At 41.1% G+C, this 21,045-nt stretch overlaps 1 protein-coding gene across 3 annotated transcripts in view; it reads right to left on the minus strand.

Moving 5' to 3' along the window:
* Positions 1–3,238: 3,238 nt before the first annotated feature.
* Positions 3,239–21,045, minus strand: part of USP48 (ubiquitin specific peptidase 48) — a 64,518-nt gene continuing 46,711 nt past the window's right edge. For 2 of the 3 annotated variants that reach the window (XM_036744369.1, XM_036744371.1), the window contains exons 16-27: positions 20,533–20,657; positions 20,294–20,416; positions 19,867–19,928; positions 19,325–19,435; positions 16,808–16,938; positions 16,174–16,280; positions 15,384–15,488; positions 11,797–11,952; positions 8,841–8,966; positions 7,240–7,288; positions 6,511–6,537; positions 5,221–5,443 (exon numbers count right to left, since the gene is read on the minus strand). In XM_036744369.1, coding sequence (XP_036600264.1) covers positions 5,421–5,443; positions 6,511–6,537; positions 7,240–7,288; positions 8,841–8,966; positions 11,797–11,952; positions 15,384–15,488; positions 16,174–16,280; positions 16,808–16,938; positions 19,325–19,435; positions 19,867–19,928; positions 20,294–20,416; positions 20,533–20,657 — 1,145 coding nt within the window. In that variant the 3' untranslated portion in view covers positions 5,221–5,420. Of the gene's footprint in view, positions 5,444–6,510; positions 6,538–7,239; positions 7,289–8,840; positions 8,967–11,796; positions 11,953–15,383; positions 15,489–16,173; positions 16,281–16,807; positions 16,939–19,324; positions 19,436–19,866; positions 19,929–20,293; positions 20,417–20,532; positions 20,658–21,045 lie in introns of all 3 variants that reach the window. The other variant, XM_036744370.1, reaches the window with a different exon arrangement.

A 21,045-nucleotide genomic window follows, 5' to 3' on the forward strand; every position in this document is an offset into this window, starting at 1 on the left:
TAGGGCCAGTGTGCACCGATAGCAATGAAAACTTAATCCTCATAGCAGACCCTCTGGAGACCCCATGTCGTGAGAATTTTTAACGCACTTCACATTCTTAGTTCTTCTGTTCATGGTCTCCAGTTTTCAGTTCAAGTTCCTAACTAGGCAAATCAAATTCTGGCAAACATGGAAATTCTTGGCAATGATTGGTATTATTTTCCCTACTTGATATAGCAGTCTGTTGTGACTTCACCACCCAGGAATGTTACCTGGTAGAGCTAGGATAGTGGGCTAGGTGTTTGAATTCCAAATGCCAGGACTCTTTTCATGTGATTCATGCAATTCAGCGGCATTCTTTGGCACAAGTAGCTGGGAAACACTTGAATTACTTCCAAGAAGAAACTTGTGTGAACAAGCCCTGGATTTAAAGACTTAACACCATTAATAGCAGGGTCAACTCCCCTCTCTGGTCCTGCTTATTCCTCTGTGGACCCGGGAAATTAGGGAAGGGAAGAAATTAAAACTGGATTCATGGCTCTTCCCACCTTCGACGCTATAAGAATGGCAAGGGTAGGTGGATAATTAAAGTATGGATGAAGAGTTGATGATGGAAAGGGAACTGCTATAATGTAAAAAGAAACATCCAATGACAGACTTAAGTGACTGTTGCAGGAAGTTGCTAAACTTAGATTTGAAGATCTTTCCCACACATTAATAGGCCATGTGACCTGTTTATATCACAGGAGGCCTAAGTCACATGTGGTAGGGTGAGCTTCCTGAGAGGAAAAGGAAGTGCCACTATGGCTGTTAACGGCCGTTGTGACTTAGAGCTGACCTCCAATAGCTGAACATATTGTGAGTGTACTTGGGAAGACCCCGCAGGGGGTTGGAGAGGTTTGGGATGGCGAGGCTCCATGCTGTGATAGTATATATCTAGTGCTTTGCTGCTGAGACGGATTGAGCAGATGGCTCATGGGATCTGGTTCTCTGGTTTACTCTATCATTCCATGGGAAAAGTCTTATACTTTGGGATACAGAACCACATAGGCATTTTGACAGTTATCATCTATGTTACTGCCTTACTGAGACACCTGTGGTAAGACCTAAAGAATGAATTCTTACGTGGAACATGAAAAGTCAATTCATCCTTCCAGACCTTTCCCTTATGCGGTGAACTGACTTTGTACTCAACCCATTTGAAAGAAAGTACTTGGTAAATCTAGAGAACCTGTTGCTGGCCTTAGGCAAGCGCCAACACCCCTACCTTAGCAGTCCTTGGTACCCCCCCACCCCCACTGCCCCACGTGAAACAGGGCAATCCTTGCTTTATCTTACTCACTGGCGTTGGTGTAAGAAGTGCTGAGTCAGGCCCTACATTATCGTTAATCTTACCAGGCCCTAAAGACTTGCCCTTCTCGACTATAAAAACTGGGGCTTGTCTTTCTCCTCTCCTCAAAGTATTCAACTGGATCACTAGGGTAACGGGGAAGGGTGGCTCTAGCCAGATGAAGGCCAACAGCTCCAAACTCTACAGGTAGCATAGCAGTGAGATCTAAGCCACCAAGGTCATCTGATACAGCCTGCTCTTGCTACTGAACAAGAGCTGTGACTTGGCCTAGGACACATTGACTCCCACTACCTCACATCCTAACGTTCAGTTCAGCCTGTACAGGCCAGTTGTGCAATCTTCCTTTTCGGCAGTGTCTGTTTAACGGGGAAGAGACTGATCAATCTCTGAGGCACAAACCAGCTGTAGACCTTGCCTACATGTCCTACCAGATAGGAGAGTAAAGAGCCACTAACAGTGAAATAAAAATTCAAGCATAGGATGACAGGAACTGAACCGTAATAGGGAGAGGACGGGCCAGAACAGAAAGAATAAAAGAACAGCTCTGGCAAACTCTGGGCCTTTTCTCCTCCCATAAAATTCACTGGGCCAAAGAGCTCCAATTAAGACAAGCTTGGATGGATGAGTTTGCTGGAAGCACCACCAAGGAAAAGTCCAAGGTCCAAGCACAAAGGTGGTTAGAATTTTCCCGTAAATCTGATTTCACATAAAAACATACAAACATGAATGTCAGCAAAAATAACCTACAATTGGATTTCCCCCCCAAAAATGTTGGTTAGACCAAAGCAGATTGGAAAAAAATTGTCTGAAAGACAGGACTGGGGAGTACCCTGGGGCCCACATCTTGCCAAGGGGTTCTGGGTATCTGAGGGTCGATTTGAACTGTCTCAATCCAGCACTCTATCCACCGGCCACGCTGTCTGCGCAACCACAGGTATTAAAAAGCAGGGCAGGATCCAGTTCTCTCAACCACACTATTCTGCTCCTGTAACATGTATTTTATTTTATGCATTTAAAACCTTCTATGGAGACAGCTGTTCATAGCCTTAACCTGACAGTCAAAGGAGGCTAAGAAAGGTTTAGACAATCTTTTTTAATGGAAGCTGTAAAAGATATTAATCAGGATCTGATGAACAAGTAGAAAACCATCAAATTAGCAGCGAAATATTATTGGAACACTTTGGCTATGGAATCAGGAATTGGGTTCAAGCACAGCCTCTGACACAAACTATCTTTACAGTCTTAACCTTCCCTCAGCCTCATGTCCCTAATTTACGAATTGGAGATGATCATAGCACTAAATGTTAGCTCACAGGCTTGCTGCAAGGAACAAACATGCTTTTGCAAGGTGAACGACGTTATAAATCTTAGCTGTTATTCCTTAACTTCTCAGCTCAGGTAGTTTTCGGAACCACAAGTCACAGGTCCGGAGATGCTTCTGGGTGCCTACCTACTGCAATGGGTAGGGATTGCATCTTCAGAGGGGGCTCCAGTGAGCAACTTCCTGCATGAGGACCTTCACAACTGGGAGCCTTCTGGAGTGGCCTAGGCCTCCAGAGGTTGCACATAGCCAGCAGCGGACTCTGGGAGCAACACTAGCCACTGTCACTCATATGGTACCTCTTCTCCTGTTATACAGACTTAACTTGGCAGAAGGTTAGTTATTCTAAACAACAGAAGCAAATTCACTATTATTTTGTCCTCCAGGAAAAACATGATACGAGTCAAACTGCATAGATCCTGCCAATGTTATATTTTTAGATTTTGAGTATTTACATATTAGTTGCAAAATGAACTAATGAAACTGAGAAGGAAGAAAACTGGTTGGAAAATCTACAGGTGCCTTTCTGCAATCCAATATAAAAACCTACACACATACGATGTATATGAAAAACATGAGGGAAAAAATTGACAATGCCGCATACTTTAATAAGGTATCCACAATTCAGATAACAATTTAGTCCAATATATTTGCAAATACAGACAGAACAGTCAGTCAATGGACCTTCAAAATTCCATCTTGTACCTGTTTTCCCTGTACACAAGGTCAAGAGCATTGAATACAGCCATTTATTTTTTGCAAATTGTAACTGCTTATACATCCCAGTTTACAGTACTTGGCCTACATAATTTAGAGGCTGTGTTTGCAAGGAAAAAGACCCTAGTTAAAAAAAACGCTATCAACAGCAAATTGAGAAAAATAGATCAACTTTCTGGGGGCTATGTACAGGAGTGAGGGCATCAATCCTGAGACCAAGGCTCTTGCTGCAGCCCCAGATCTGTCTGCAGAAAGAAGGCAGCCGTTTCATCAAGCACTAAAGCGGAGCAGAGCAAATGTTTGCGGAAGTCTTTACCTTGGGAAAGAAGAAGATACTGGGGGGATCATTCCACAGAAGACCCAGCCCACTTTTCCTGGCACAAAATAAGAGGCTGGAAGCCAACATCAAGATGAGCTTGCCGCAGCCTCTGTTTTTTTCAGTCCCTTTCCTGTGCTCATTTCAAAGCTACCATCAAGAGCTCTCCAGCTGCTTTTCATAGGATGATTTCTGTCAAGTCTTTGTGCTACTCTCACTAACCCACACACACTAATTAAATATTCCCCCACCTCCTCGGGGAGCACAGATTGAATATATTACAAACAGAGACAGAAAAAACAAACAAGGATTGATAATTTTACAGTACAGTCATAATTATTTTCATAAAAAAATGAGTTGCAGAGGGACACTATTAAGATTAGTGCCCCAACCCCAACACGAAGATATGCTTTTCTTCATTAAATCTATTTTCTGAGTTAAATTCTCAGCAATGTTTCATAAAAAACAAAACACAAACACAAGCCTTAAAACAGAACCACCACAAAAACTGAGTGCCAGCACCCCAACCCTCCTCAGCATCCCTGCCATAAGCGAATGGAGGAAACAGCCTTTGTCAAAGAGGGGCACACCAGTCTGAAGTTATACCAAATTATCCTTCAGGATCCTCAAGACAACCTGCTGGCTTCTGGCAGCTTCCGACAATCTGACTAGTTAGTAGCAAGCTGGATAAAATATCATTGTAGCCATGTATTTTCCACAGAGAAAAACAACAACATTTAATTAGGTATAAAAAAGACGACACACTGGGCATTCCAGAACACAAAGGAATTCATGGAAACCACAGACCAAAAGGGACTGGAGGGGGGGGGGAGAGGGAGGGGGAAGGGAGAAGAATCCGATGTCGGGAAGAGCCACATATTGTCCAAATTCACTTTCAGGTCCATCAATCTTCCTGATATGGACGTCACTTTAGATAAGGTCAAGTTGGTGCTTCCAACCTGACAAGTAGGCAGGATGTGCTGGGCATGGCTCTCTCTAGGCAGTGGCATCCTCAAGTTGCTACCCAATTAAAGTGGTTACAATTTCCCATCATTCCTAAAATGCACTCAAGCAAAAGACCCCTGAGGTTGAAGATTCCCATTTAAAACTGCTAACCCTGGACACCAATCACTGGCTAGCTTTGGTGGGTAGGCTGCGATCGGTATGTCAGTGCAGATTACCTCTGAAAAAGCTAGACATTGTTTTCACAATTAACAACTTGTTTACTTTCATGCTTTATTGAAAGTATAACAGTGGATTAATAAAGACAGGTATCTGTAAGCAGGTCTATAAAGAATTACTTCTGAAGACAGAACTGTTCATCTACTGCAATACAAATCCTTTATGGACAAATGCCTCCAGTATGAAATTTCGGCAAGGAAACACAATCGGATTTCTTTCCCTTCCCTCTATAAATTTTCATATGTAAACATGATATATTGTTACTGCTACTAAACTTGTTCAGCCTTAATCCAAGCCCCACCCTTTACCCCAAATTCCCCTCCCCCCCTTAAATATAAAATGGGAAACATTTCCTTGAAGTCTGATGTCCTTCAGTGCAATCTGCTTTATTTGACATAAGGCATTTGGGACAGTCACTTTTGAATGGATTCCTGCCTTCTGGAAGAGTCAAGCAGCCATTTATTCATAAAACTCGCTTTTGCAATAATGCCCTAAAATGTCAAACTCCTCCTTCCCTTATGGTCACTTTAAGCACTCAGCAATTTTTCATATTATTAATGTCCGAGGAGACCAGTCCCTGGGAAAGGGGAAAAAAATTTAAGAGTTAATTTATTAAAAGATGACACCAGCAACAATAATTTCTATGAGAACACACAAATACAAGCCCCTCAAAAGACTGTGTCCCCTTAAAAGCACAACACCTGGTCTGACTTTTGACTCCTCAACTGACTGGAGGAAACTGATGCAAGCTTTGACAAAGGAGTGTCACCTGAGTGCTCACAATCCCTATCTCCCTTATCCCTAAAATGAGGTTAAATAAAGATCCTCATCATGAACTACTCTGAGGAAAAGTGCCCTATAAAGTTCATTCTTCCGTAATTCTCTCTCTCATAGGGTCCAAACACAAATATGTGGTACACTGTGGGCACTCACCACACCATCAACAAGTGGGCAAGGAGAGTTAGAGGATGCAAACTAGAGGGAAGAGAAGAACCTAGGGAGAGTTTTTAAGGTTTGGGGACATTTGGATATATGCAGGAAACGGAAAATGCGGAGAATGAAAGGGATTAAATATACATGGAGATAGAGTGGTAGAAAAGACAGGAGGGGACAGGATCAAGGGTGCAAGTTAAAGGGTGGACCTTGTCAAGGATAAAGGCCAATGCAGAGGCTGGAATACAAGAGAAGAGGAGAAGATCATATTTCATAGGAAAGCTTACTGTTTGAAAATGGAGGGACACAAGCCTACAACCTCAGTAATATCAATTCCTCCATAAAACTACTTCTGGTTAACTACAAACAAGTAACTTTGCTTAAACCTAGGATGATTAGGAGAAACTGGATAAGGAAAGAAATAGCTCCATTTAGCTTCCCTATCTCTTTTCCTTTCCCCAGCCAAACACTCTCTTCAACGAGAAATGCAGCTCTGCTGATTTCTGGCAACAGGTGCTTCCAAGGTAGAGGCCCTTTCTATCTTTAACAGTTTAAAAACCAGGGATGAAGCTGGTCTTTTTTTTTAAACCACATTTGACTACAATGAATTGCAGATATAGGCTCCTGATGAAATTTACTTTTAAAATCAAATTTCACCTTTCACTTTAATGTAAAATTGTCCCTGACATTCATGAACCAAATGCATCTTACCTTTAAATCCCTCTTCAGGCATACACACTGAAAAAGAATGTCAAATTGAAAAACTTGTCAAGAAAGCGAATGATGTTCAGTGACTATGGAGTGTTTAAACTTTTCTTAAAAGTGAACTTGATCACCTACAATTGGTTCCTTAATAATGACTAACAATTCGTTTCCCTGCTGGGTCTCTGGAGACAAAAGAACAGGTATTTCATCTGATGATTACATTTCTATGAACTCTAGCTAACTTTGAAAAGCTTTTTTTTTAAATGTTAAGCATTGTATTAGTTCTGAAGCATGGACAGATCTACAGGAATTGATGCACAAGCAGAGCCAAGAAAACAAGATGCACATGACTCTAACAAGGTAAAAGATCGTGCATAAACACACACACACACACACACAAACTGTAGCAAAAATAAAGAACAAGCATGGCTCAAGACAAGACGGCCCCCAGACTGTGAGGTGGGAAGCTGCCTGGTGATATATTTTATATATCACACATATATATACACATATATATAAATTGCACATCTTTTCAGACTTTAAATGTATTGATCAGCTATGCTGACTTTTCCTCTTTTTCTTGTTTTTTAAAAATTTAAATTATAAGCACTTCAATAAAAAGAAGTTTGTGGGTGTGTGTGTGTGGGGGGGGGTGTGTGTGTGTGGGTGGGGGTGTGTGTGTGTGGGTGGGGGTGTGTGTGTGTGGCACTCAGCTGCTAGAAAATGTCTCCTTACCTTGCATAACATCATCCATTGCTGCATAATCTGCTATTGGTTCATCTGCCTAGGGGAAAAAAAATTAAAAACTCAGACAAAAACATTTTAAAAGTTCCTGTTTCAAAAGGAAGGAGTTCTGAAGAGGAAACAATCAACTGATGTCAGATTGACCACTCAATGACTGGCATTGCAACGTATACTGTCAACCCACTTATGGGAGGAAAGGTCAAAAGGAGCATTTCCCAAATTCCAAATGGAAACCTCAGAGAACTGGATTTACAGTTGCATCCACTCCTGTTCCCCTGAAAGAGGTTCCTGACTTGAGAAAGCTTAATGTCAATTACAGATGCCTTCACTGATGTGTTACATTGATGTTACTGCTGCTTTGGGAAGCTGGAGAGGAGGCAGGGCAGTGATAAATTCATGCATGGAAAACCAGCAGCAAATCAAGACCCTAGGTACACCAGCACGTTAGGAAATTATCCATCAGGATGTGTGGCTGAAGTTGGTGTGAGTTCTCCTACTTTTATACGTCCTACTCCTCTGATCTCATGAATAAGTGAAACATTATCTCTGTGGCCAACTCACAGATTCATTCATTCAATAGGACAATCTGGTTAAAGCTTTGATGAAAACGGACTAGGCAGGTTCTCAAAAAGAACTCTGCTCAAAACTATGCCTAAAGTGCTAGCAGAAGCATAAACCCTGGGTAACCTCACAATGGGATAAGTGGTGGAAGCATTCTTTGGCCCTGATCATATTTAGAGCTTAGAAAGAAGGTCAGAGTTCACCTTGTCTCCTAGCTTTCTAGATCATGTGGAAATTGCCCAAAGTCACAAAGGTGACACAGAGCAGCAGCAGAGTCACGCATCCAGTGTCATCCACAACATGGTACCTTCTATGACAGACATCTTAAAGAATTGGAAGAATCGGCTGGTCATGCTTGAGCTCAAAGGGCAGAACTTTGAACAGCAAGCAGCCGCAGGAATTATTTTAGATTAATTTAAGGCAAGATTGCCTGGGTAGTAAATGGTCTCCCAAAAGCAAGACAGGCCATCTTATGAGGCACTGGATTCCATGCAAGTCATATGACAAAGAGGCAGCTTGGCACAGTGGATATAACCAAATTCAGAGTCACGGATGTGCCAAGGAGGAAGCTGGGCTGGATCTCTAAGTGCCCCTTCCAGGTCCACTGTGCAGGGGCACTCCACTCTACCTTGGGATAGCTACAGTTTTAAAGAAGCTTTATCTTAAATCAAGCCCCTAGTCCTGCTTTGTGTGGACAAGTAGAATTATTTCTTTTCTACATGAAACCTATTCAAATACCTAAAAGTTACCTGTTTCATCCTTAATCATCAACAACGCTCTAGGCTTCAGCCTACTTTAAATGACTTAGGTATGTTTAAATCTGGGGCACACAGATATCAAGGAGTCTAGATAGACATCAGGGGGCTATGGAAACTTAGATGGGCAAATTCCCATTCTAAGTGTTATATAACACAATTTTATGGATATAATAAGGTGAAAGACATTTTAAATATGGGGAATTTTCATTTATTCTTGTAGAAGTCTTCATCTGTTGTGTGAGAGCATCTTTCATGCAAATAGCTGTTCATTACCTTTAACAAAATAACGGATTCAGGAATGACTCCAAGGGTACCCAGGGTAGCGGTGTCATCGTTTAAGACTTTCCCATCAATTGAGAGATTCTGGTCAAAAGGAGCTACTGAGAAGGCGTGCATGATCTGTGCCAATACAAAACAATGTTTTGTTTGTACAGAGGAAAAACATTCTCCTCTAAACACGAAGCAATGAAAGCAATCTAAAAAGAGAACACGCAGATCCACAGAGTACAAAAGCCTGGGAAGTGTTCAAAGTCAACCCACTTGTTGAATTTCTATTGAGACTCAGATCCTAATATATCTGGGAACATACCCAGGAGGCCTGGTAGGCAGCAGCGATGGAAGAATTAAATAATATTAAATAATATTGTTTTAGCAGCCTATTTTTCTAAAAGTTCATGGTTTCCCACCTCCTACCCCCAAACAAAGGGGAGAACTCCAAAGGAGGTTGATATGGGAGGAAGGCACAAAGGGACAAGTGTGGGTGCTAGCCTTGAGTGTGGCTGGAGAAGGCTCTCAAATGCCTTCCTACCCTTTGCCTATCTAAAGGCTACCTTACCTATCAAATGGCCAAATGAAGACCCACATCTCTCACTCACTAGCCAACTGATTCCATCCCACACAGATTCCTGTGCAGCAGCTAGGACACTGCACTGTGCCCTGCTGGGCAGACAGAGTTCAGTACTCTGCTATCATAAAGGACTATAATCTGTTTCCTGTGGCATTGGAAGAAGCTATTCTAGCTGTGTTGTGACAAAAGGAGGTTGAGCTACTCGAAGAACTCTGAACCTCCTTATCAGAAAAGGCACAGATAAAAAAATATTAACACACCGAAACCTTGGCTGAAAGGATTTAATATTAAGTGGGTCAGAAGGCATTCCCTTTAGGCCCTGAGTAACTAGGAATTTGCTGCTACTTCTCATCTCCTAAACTCCTCATGGTGAGATCAGCTGTAGCGGAGATTGTGCAGATCTGCTACACCAAGCCTGAGAAATGACTGAGAAATGTAAGATAAATGTATTTGGACCCCCATTATCTGCTGCAACATCATATCTTTTCCAAAGAATGGTTCCAAATTAAATCTCATATACCTTCACCATCAGTTTATGTACAATAATGAAAGATTCCCAAGAAGAACACAAGTTCCAATTTTATCCACAATGCTACTAAGCAGCAGGGCTGCAGAACAGGCTCATTGTGCTGATGTTAGGCTCCCTAGGATCCCGGAAGGAGAAGGGGAGGTAAAAGAAGAAAGCTGGAAAGGCACTGTCAGGGGGAGCTCACGCAATAGCTGCTGCCTGTTGTCTTTCAGCAGCTATTCCAAATGGCTGACAGGATAACAGAGGGAGAGGTGAGCTACAGCCGCTCAAAGGCTGACAATCCAAAGGGAAGAAATAAAGATTTCTTCATCCCCTGGGGCAGATTTATGTTGCTTTGAGGTTTACACTGTAGAGTGCTTACCACTTACATAGTTGCTGAGCTGATGGAGGAGGGCTAGCCATGGGTGGAGAGAGGAAGTGGCTATGCCAGTATAGGGAGAGGGGTATAAATACTCATGGGTTCTACAGTATCATATGCTTACAAAAGACTGTGCTTGTCAATAACAAATGACAAACACAAGAAACTGGACACTCAACATAAAAGGCCTTAATAAAAAGGCCTAAAAGAAATTTCATGTACTCTTCTGGGGCTTCAGTGACAGCAGGGATGATCACTACTACACTGCTTTCTATGATGGACATGTGAAAATCCTACTGTACAGATAGTACCTCCACAGACATAAAGGAATAATAATTGGACTTTCACAGGCCATCTAGGGCACCATGCCTCAACAGCATTAGAATTCTGTTTCTGAGGGGCAGCTAGGTGGTGCAGTTGAGTAGAGCACTGGCCCCGCAGTCAGGAGGACCTGAGTTCAAGTCCAGCCTCAGACACTGACACACTTACTAGCTGTGTGACCTTGGGCAAGTCACTTAACCCCAACCCCCCCCCCTGCCATCTCCCCTCCAGAAACAAACAAAAAAGAATTCTATTTCTGATGCAAAAAAAAAAGGCAAAACTGTTGGTGTTTAGGAAATTTTAAAAGAAATAGTACAAATATTGAAGTTCTCCATAAAGATAAAATATTACAAAATCACTTGGTACAAAAAACTTAGAAAAAGCCAAGGGAAACGGGTACATTTACTTCAATGATCACAAAGCAAGTGAGTCTCCAAGGTGGGACTGAAACCCAGATTCTCTGAGGTCCAAATGCATCAACTTCACCGCACTGCCTTTCTGTGTGCTAGTAATATGAGATATATACAAAGTAATAATGTCTAATTTTAACAAAGGTCGTTCAGTCACAGGAAAAAAAGAAATAGATACTCTTTTGGCTTGGAAAAAAAGTTATCCTGCAACAACATTAACATGTGCCCTGTATTTTCTCTACAACTTATAAATTAAAGTCTTTCTCAATAGTTACAAATGTTAACACATTGACAATATCAAAAAATCTTTGTCAAGATTTACAAAGTGTTTTCTTCACAACTTCATGGAAGGAAAAGTGGAAAAGTATCACTGCCCATTTTATAGTCAAGAGAGTTCACAGAGGATTAAGTACTCTTAACTAGTACTCAGGGACTCCCATTTCAATGCTACAAAACAGTTCCTCAAAAAAAATTACACAGATTCAGAGGTCTGCAAACTGACACTAATTCTCAATGAAACTTGAGAAAAATCCTGGCTTTTTTTCTTAATGACTTCATGAAAATTAACTGGTAATTGGTCAGAAATATGGTACTTCACAGGTTGGTATGGTAAGGGCATCTGTGAAGGAAGCATTGCCCTTTTTAGAAGTCAACACACCTTTTTCACATGGACTCATTCATCCCCTTTAAAAGCTAACCTCCTTCCTTACATAACTTGTAGGATAAAATCTAGGGGAAGACTACTGTCCACTACTTTTTCTCACCTGGATTTTTAGTTCTTTTAATGTCTGATTAGCTGAAACAAGTAGCGCCTTTTCTCCCCGAACTTTCCGGTGCCTCATGCTCCGTCTAATGACTTGCTTCTGATAAACAATATAATTCTGATGGGATATTTTTTGCCTCTTTGTTCCACCATTGGTCTAGGAAAGAGCATAGGAAAGAAGTTAGAGCAAGACATTTTTAATTTTAAGCAAGTCATGAGGACAAATAGTCTAAAGGCAGATTGGAGTCAGAAGGAGTCCAACTCTGTTCTGAGAAATGACTACTTCATTTATGTACCATTTGGAGTATTCAAGTAACACACAGATGGTAAAATGAAAGCACAAAGAATGGAAAGGAGACAAGGCCCAGCTTAGCAGGGCCACAACACAATGTAGAAGTGGGACGAAGGGAAAAGTTTTGTCCTGAGTTTGCCATGTCACCCTATAGTAGCAAATAGATTTGAAGATCTTTCCCACCCATTGAACGCCATGTGACTTGTCACAGGAAGCCTAGGACATGTGGTGGGAGGAGGAGCTTCCTGACAGGAAAAGGTTGCGTCACAGAAAATGCTGAGATAGAGAAGATAATATGGCTGCTGGTGGCTGCTAATGGCCACCCTTGTCATGGTTAGAACTGAACAGGCTGACTTAGCTGTACTGTGAGTTTGTTTTGGGGAGACCCCAACAGAGGGTTAGAGAAGTTTTGGGATGTTGAGGCTCCATGTTGTGATTTTCTGTATTGAATGTTTTGGGTTCCTTGCTGTTATGATGAAGTGGACTGACTGGCTGTGGGAGCTGAGCATTTGGTTATGGGATATGGTTCTCTGGTGTCTGAATAAATGATTTATTTCTACCTTTTTGTGGAGAGTCTCCTATACTTTGTGATACAGACCCACATAGGCATCTTGACAATCATCATCTACATTGTTATTACTGCCTTACTGTTTCATACCCTTAAAATCAAGATTCCCTACTAACAGGCAGGGATCTTCCAACACCTTTTCCCTGCCATTCACTGCCGCCACCCCCCCCCCCCTCCAATTTTACCAGGCAAGCTGAATTCTAGCTGTTTTAAGGATGTTTTTTTATTGTGGAAAATAAAGGAAACCTGCACCATAACTGGACCTAGGACTCTACTACCTAATTCTTCCAATTATGAGCTAGTGACCTTGGGCAAATCACCAGAGTCTCCATCACCTTCTAGCACCACATACCTCAAAGCGTGTTCAGTTCAATATGCATTTAAGTGTCAAACACAGGGGTTTTGTGAAGCTTGCCATTTAAAATGCGGGTTATGAGACATTCAAGCACACAAGGGTAATAAAGAAGAGTCAAGTGTCATGTGAGGTATGAGTGAGAATGTTGGGGGAAAAGCTCAGAAATTCAGTAAGCATCCTAGTAATAGGGACACTAACAACTACAGGGCGAATGAAAATGCTGTAGTCCAAAAGGAAAGGAGAAAGGAACGGTGTAGGGCAGAAAAGAAGCCTCCACTTGGGAATTCAGCAAGGAGAAAACGGAGAAAGGGAAGGGCAAGGTGGGGGTCAAAGTGCCAGACACCCTATTTAGAAGTACATAGCACAGAGAGAAAAGAACAAAAAGGGCCAGCTCAACCCAAGGGATTACAAGAAGCTGGTCCCAGATCAAAGTCCCAATACAGAAAATAGTTGAACTCAGCTTTGGAAGAGTCTTACCACTGCAGCTAACCTAGGACTGTCAGTGCAGAAGGAAGTTATTGTCGGAATGTTACAGACAATGCATGTAATCCCTGTAAAAGCACTTCTTAGTCGTTAGCCAGACAATGGGGGGCATGCAGAGTGCATGCAGAAAGGTGAGAAAATACAACACAGAAGGCAGAGGAGGATGACATTTGCGCTGTGGTGATTATAACAAATGTACAAGGCTTCAGAACATCCTGACACAGGGCCTGGGGAACAATAACAGTGAAAATTAAGAGAATAGCTGATTAATGAAAGGCAAGAAGATATTCAAATTATCTTTTGCAATTAAAAATACAGCATGGCAAACGTCTTCTGGATTGGCAGGTAGAAACACCCAATATATCAGCAAATCCAACAGCTATTCACATTAATGGTTTTTCTCCCCTTTAGGAGAGGCTTAAATTATAATTGAACTGCAAGCCATACTATCACAAGGAAGGAATTATTTCATCTCTTTGTTAATGGCAAACTTCAATTTGAGGAGACTCTGAATCCAAACTACCCATAAAAACTTCCTTTTTGAAGGGGTCCTATTTCCACAGCCTCTAAATCCTGGATTCTGAGCTACAATTTTCTATAAAACCAAACAACAACCAAAAGCACTGGAGCCTCTTCCTTGGGAGCTTTGATAGTTCATGTAAAATCGTGGTACATTCAGGCCTGCATATCCATGATCACTCAAACCTGCAATGCCATATTACTTCCTAATGTCATAGGACAGTACTGGTGATGACGTAGCAATGCCTATATAAAGCATAAGTAAAGCTTCAATTCTGTGAGAAAGCTTTTTTTATTCATTAAAAAAATGGAAAGGATTTTGTGGTATTTTAGGTAATGAAAATAGAAAACACTAAAAACAGCTAAAAAATGAGAATTGATCAAGATTAAAAAGTCAAATTAACTCTGGCATTTCATTACCATCTTACTCAGAGCCTTAAGATTCTTTCTGAATCTTAGCTCTTGGTATTATTCATCCTATTTTTAAAAGGGTGAGCACTTCTAAAATAATTGACATTTCTCAGCTTCCAGACCTTGAGATTCAAGTTAGCAAGACTTTAGAAGGATTTTTTTTTTCTCATCTCGTTTTCTTGACAGCATTTAACAGCTTTTTCAACTTTACTTATTTCTTTCATTTAATGTTTGTTTATTCCTGAAGCTGTGAATGTGTATAATTGTGTTTGTTTCTTAACATAGCAGAAACATGTTGTTCCTCTCCTCAAAAACCTCAACATATTTCCTATTCCCAATAATAATGTCCAAATTTGTTAGTCTGGCAAACAAGGGCCTTCCAGTGTGATCTCTTGAGGGACACTTCAGAACAGCTCAGCTCTAATAAAGCATCCCCAAAGTGCCCTGGGTAAACATGATAGACCTTGCATGGCCCTTACTACTTCTTCTACCTTCATGTTTTTTTTTCCTAATTTGCTAAGTTTTTCCTCAAAACAAGTCACATAACTTTTGACATGAGGCAACAAAGGAGTGTAAAGGTATTACTTAGTTCAGGATCACAGCTAATAATTGCCAGAGCTGAGATTTTTATAGCCAGGCTGCTTTCTCATGGTCCAAGCTTGGAGATCTTCAGTGGTATGCCTTTGGCAGGGGGGCGGGGGGTGGGGGTGGGTGGGTGGGTGTGGGGGTTACATGTCAGGGTGCAAGAAGACTGCCTACTAGTATGCTTCTCCCATAATGAAGCTTCTCACAAGAAAAAATTTGGTTATTTTCCCCCATCAGACAAGTTTTTATTCAGCAGTTAAACATAATCCCATTTTTATCAGCACCACAAATGGATCCGTGCTAGGGAATTCTCTAAAAGATCATTTGGAAGGATAGACAAAACACAATTAATGAAAAATGCCTTCTGATATTTACCTGATTAAAATCTGGGTCTTTTTCCCCTTCAGGTCTGGTTTCCTCCCTGTCCTCTTCAGTTTCTGAGCTACTAACATTCAATTCTGGAGCTGCATCCTTCATTACCTGAAGAGTACAGTAAGAGAACCAGGATCAACAGCTGGGAAAAGGACTGTGCATCAATAAATCCTTTTTAAAAAAACTACTCAAGAGTCTGGGGAAACCTAACTGGTGTTGAAGGCTGAGAAGCCAAGGACAGCAGAGAATCTGGTCCTGTAGTGAACGATCATAGACATAGCTAGGAAGCTAACCCTCAGGGAAGAGAATGACTTGATCAAGGCCACGCAGGCATTCAGTGACAAAGGCAGGCTTGAATCTAGGTCTGACTCCACAGCCAATGCAGAATGCTGCCTCTCACTCAGAGGAAATGTAATAGGATAAAGTAGGTAACAGCAAGTTGGAAAGGCTTCAAATATAAGATGTATATATAGCATGTTTTTGTTATAAAAAGGACACTAGGGTTAAGGGTAAGGAAAACTCCAAATAATCTAGACACTACTAGTCTAGTTAATGAGATATGCAAATACATTAATAATGGAGAGCCCTAATTGCTTCAGAAGGAGGTTAGGGAGGGAAGCTTTTTTTCTCAGGGAAACTAAATGAATTTACAATTGAACCTTAGATTAAGGTGTAAGTGGAAATACCAGATCCACAATAGGTACAGTAAGGTTTTATGTACTTTTTTTACACAAATAACCCCTCTACTCCAAGATATGAATGAGTTGGTCACATCCAGAAACAGAATCGGTACCTTTTTATTATCCACAACTTTATGTACATATATAGTGGCTTGAGTGTATTCCCGAAGATCCCGCTGCTGTTGACACAATAATCCTTCCCTGCATTCTGGGCAAAGACCTAAAATGTTTTTTTAAAAAAGCAAAAGGTTTGAGGAACTATAGTGACAAATGAGAAACGTACAAACAGCATAATGGAGCTATTCATGTGTTCCCAGTGATTTACAAGTTATGTTGGGTTCTCCTTACACAATATCTTTGAAGGGAAAGTGCAACTAAAAATGATCCCTGATTGTTGTGTGGGACCCCAGCTATAACTAGCTTCAGGGAGGAAAAGTCCCACCGTTTAAGTGAGAGGTGGCATATGAACATAGCAGGCCCACATAAAATATTACTCGTGTTGTCATGAAAATGTGCTCTGCACTTAAACGGGCTAAGATATATGGCTGCTATCTATGAAAAGCCAGCATGATTGATTAGCCATGTGGAAAGCACAGGGCCTGCTACAGAGTAAGCATACACAGTTCACAAATGTTTGCTCCCTGTTGGGTGGTTACATTATCAAATTTAATTACCCCAATTTGAGTTCTGCCATTGCTTCTCAATACCCCATGCCCACCTAAAACAAACGTGGCAACATTTACTTACTGGGTTCTAACGTGTACAGCATCTGGGAAGGGTTTGCATCGTCGGTTTCAGCTTTGTTAATTTTAATTACATGATCCACGACAAATAGCTTTTGTATCATCTCCCACTCATTGGGCCATATGAGAGCTATACTGTGCAAAGAAACACCATTCCTTATGACATTGTGAAGTCAAACACCAAGGTTTTAGCTAAGACAAATATTCTAACAGTAGAAGCTCTAGTGTTTATTAAACAGGAATAGCACGTCTAGAAAAGCTTAAAACGATAATTTTGTACAGTATTCTAGCTCCATTAAATTTATCTTCCTAAAGCAGAAGTTTGAACAGGTCACCCAATCTATTCAATATAATCCAGGGGTCACCATAAATACCAAATCTGTCTGACATTCAAAACCCTCCTCTAACCCCGTCCCTTCCTATCCTATACCACTTCCAGTATTCTTACACCTTACTTCCTCACATAAACTGTGAATCACTGACATTTGCCTCCTTGCTAGCTATCTCCTGTCTATAATGGGCTTCAGTCCAAACTCTACCTACTTCACCTTCTCTAAGTCCCAGCTATATCTCTGCCTTATATGTCCATAATTCCCTTTAGGCCTACATTCTGTAATGAGCCTTCTTTGGCGCTCCTAAATGTTAGTGCAGTCCTCTCTGCTTAAGGCATAAATCTTCTTTACTACTTGTATATAGTCTTGCACATTAGATTCTAAGCTTCTGGAGAGTAGGGGCTTCTCTGCATTTCTTTGTATACCCAGTACTTTAAGGTGAATGGCACACAGGAAGTGCTTACTGATTGACAACAGCATGTACAGTCAGAGCTAAATGAAAGCTGATGAAATTTTAAAAATTTCTTTCTATCTCTTTTGTCTTTTTTGTCTTTGAATCCCTGATGATTAGCACAGGATCTGACAGCAGGTGATAAATACTGATAAATTTTCCTAAAAGGTAAATAATCCATAAGGCTTAATGGATCATAGATTTACAGTTTTTCCTTCCACATCCTGACTTTCCCTATGGTGGTTTCAATGTGTCCCAGGGTTGGCAAAAGAAAAAAAACAGAAATTTTGCAGAGTTGTGTGGAAGATACAGTAGACATGTGAAGCCCACTACTCAACACGGGAAAAAGATTAGCAACTCAAAAATGCATAAAGTATAATACACATATAGTATTGTATAATTCACATCAACCCAAATATTACAATAAGCTGCTGCAAACACCACAAAAATAAAACGGAAAAATTCAGATTTCTTCTCTGGTATAAAGGGAGGGTCAGATTTTCAAGATCATGGGAGTGCCCCCCCCAACCCCTAATGCAAGCTTTCCATCTGACAAAGAGGCCCAGAGTCCAGAAGAAGGATACAGAGGTGGATACTTCCAGGGAAGTGAGGAATTACACAGGGTGAGATACCCTTCTTTAGGTTAATATGTTGTAGCCATAATGGCTTTTGTTTTCTTTGAATGGCTCAGCTTGCCTCATTGAGCCTCTGGACACTGTGGCTTGCTCTTCCGGGGCAGGAGGCCCGGGGAGCATGCCGGGAGGCAGACGGCTTCCTGTGTGGGGAGTCATGGGGCTGGCTGAGGGGAGGTGTTAGCTCCAGAACCTGGTCTACCCTAGGGGGAGGGGCCAACTCAAGAACCAATCGGCCCTGGTCATTTGGGCGGAGCTTAATGATGTCAGAGACCCTATAAGAGGGGAGAGGACAGCTCGGAGAGTTCTCTCTCTCTCTCTTTCCTTTTCCGGTTGGAGCCAGCGACAGTTACGACAGTTACGTCAGTTACAGCGACCGTTACATCGTCAGTTTCAGTTGCAGCTTCAGTTTCAGAAACAGACACAGCTGAGGCAGGAGCTGCCAGCAGCAGAGCTGATCTACGGGAGGAAGCTGAACAAAGACTTCAGTCCAGTGGGTAGTCTTATTACCATCAAGGGGGAAACATGATTTTGCTTTACGCAATCATGTTTCTCTGTAGCCTCCTGGTTACTCTTTCAAGGCGTACTTATTGGGCCTGGAAGATTTGGATCAACATATCAAAATGGGGTTGCTGGTTCATGGGTTGGTTACTGTTGAGCCTAAATAAATGTTTTGATTCTTCTGCCTTCTACTTTGAGAGTTTCTTCTATCCGGCGATTCCGAACCTATCAGACATGTTTATGATCCTCTTTGAGATTATAAACTCTGCCCTCCTGATACATATGTATAGCTTATTCAAAGTAAAATTACTAGTTCTGCAGCTGAGAAGATCCCTGCAACTTCTATCATACATCCAGTCATGTCTCTTGACTAAGGAAAAGGTCAGTAACCAGAAGACAGGCACTTTCTCAGAGTAAAGCCATTGCTTTTCTTACTCTGTTAGTGCTAAGGCCCAGGAGGAAAAGACATCTCTCACCCAAGAAAAAAGGATTCAAATTCTGATCAGAGGCAAAATGACATAGAAAATGTCTCTAAGAAAAGACAGTATGAGACAAACTTCTTAAATCACTTGAAGAAAGAATACACATAAACAGAAAAAACTCACAGTTTAGAATCTTCTTTGGTCATGGAAGCAAAAGTAAACATAAGTCCACCATGAGGACAGAGAAGAGCACTGTTTCCTACTGATGATACAGGGCTACATCTGGTAGGCCGCCTATTCCAAAGGACAATAAAAATGAACACCATTCAGATTTCAGTGGAGAAAAAAATTGCAAAACTGGGTGGCAACATATGCAGCACATTCTACTAAAATACAGACACAGGTCTACGCTTGTCATTATCTGGATGGATTTTGCTAAACGAGATAGGGAGACATAAAATAATTTATTTTAGAGTTATTCCCCATGCCAACAGCAGCGAACCTTAAGGATATGGCAATGGATGGTCTGAGCTATTTTTAAAAAATCAGAAAATTTGGAGAGAGAAATGTTCTGACTTTCTGACTGAAAAAAATAGAGAAGGGGAGGGGAGGGGAGAGGAGGGGCCGGGTATATATACCTTGGTAGAACTGGAGAAGGAAGGGGGAAGTTTAAGTGGGTGGAGGGAAACAGGGAGATAACAGATGAAAATTTAAAAAAAAAATACCTCACAAATTTCCGCCATTCTTCTACAAAAAATTGGGATACAATATAAAGCACATCCGTCTCCTGAAAAAAGCATTTCATACAGGAAAAAAAAAGATTCGGTTTATACCCATCAACAGTTCATGCTTCATACACCACATTTTTAAATTCACGTATGAAAAAGAAATTAGGAAAATCACTAAGACGGCATTAAGTCACAAACCAAAATGATCAAGTCAGGTGTTTTGTAACAGTTTTTATAGATCCATTTTCAATTCTTCTTGCTAAAATTGCAAATTTCACAATTATATAATAGTATTAACAAGGCCTTCCTAACTCATTGCCAAGAAATGCAGGTCAAAGGGAAAATACATTTAACTGGAGACTGGCTTATAGTAGTAGCCTTTTAAAAAGGTCATCCTGTTGCTGCTCTCTTCAATTCTGCATACCTGAGGCCAATTACTAAGACAGGGTCTGCTTTTGTCTTGGAACAAATTGGGGAGAGAAGTTTTCTGCTCATTTGCAATCATCTTATGTAAGGCTTCATTTTCTTCTCCTTCTCTTTCCAGAATCTGCAAGAGAAGAAAATACACATCAACTCCGTATACCTTCCTCCAAAACAACTATTATGATAATAAACTGGGGAGTCAGCCTGAGCTGTCTCAAATAGCACAGAAGGCATACACACCTTACACTGGGAACAGCATTCTTTGTAACTTGGAAATTCAGGAGCTTTTGGGAAGTATTGCAGCAGTTTCCCCCAAGCCTCTTTAGAAACAAGTCGTCTCTCATTTTCTGTTATACATAAATTACCTGTAAAAAACCATCTTGCTTGGTTTTGAAAAAGAAAAAGCACAAAATACAGTAGCCCTTCCTGCATATGGAAGAAAAACCATAAATGAAGACTCCAAGGAGTCCCTGAGGGAGTCTCCACTCTCACTTCCTAACTGCCGAAAGAAATTTGACTTTTCTTTTGATTTTGCAAGTGTCACAATAACTGCCAATTGGGTGCCTATTATACATAATTTTCTAAGCATGCCTTTGCAACTGCTACGTTGAAGTCTATGGTTCCCTTACAGGCTGTCATACACCTAGTTCACTAGTATTTCCATTTTTGCATGAAAACAGCAGTGTAAGGGGCTACTGATTATTCAGTACAAAAATGTTCCACTTTTCTTATGCCTACACAGATAACAAGGGT

Source organism: Trichosurus vulpecula, chromosome 2, assembly GCF_011100635.1.
Source record: "Trichosurus vulpecula isolate mTriVul1 chromosome 2, mTriVul1.pri, whole genome shotgun sequence".
NCBI classification, from domain to species: Eukaryota; Metazoa; Chordata; class Mammalia; order Diprotodontia; family Phalangeridae; genus Trichosurus; species Trichosurus vulpecula.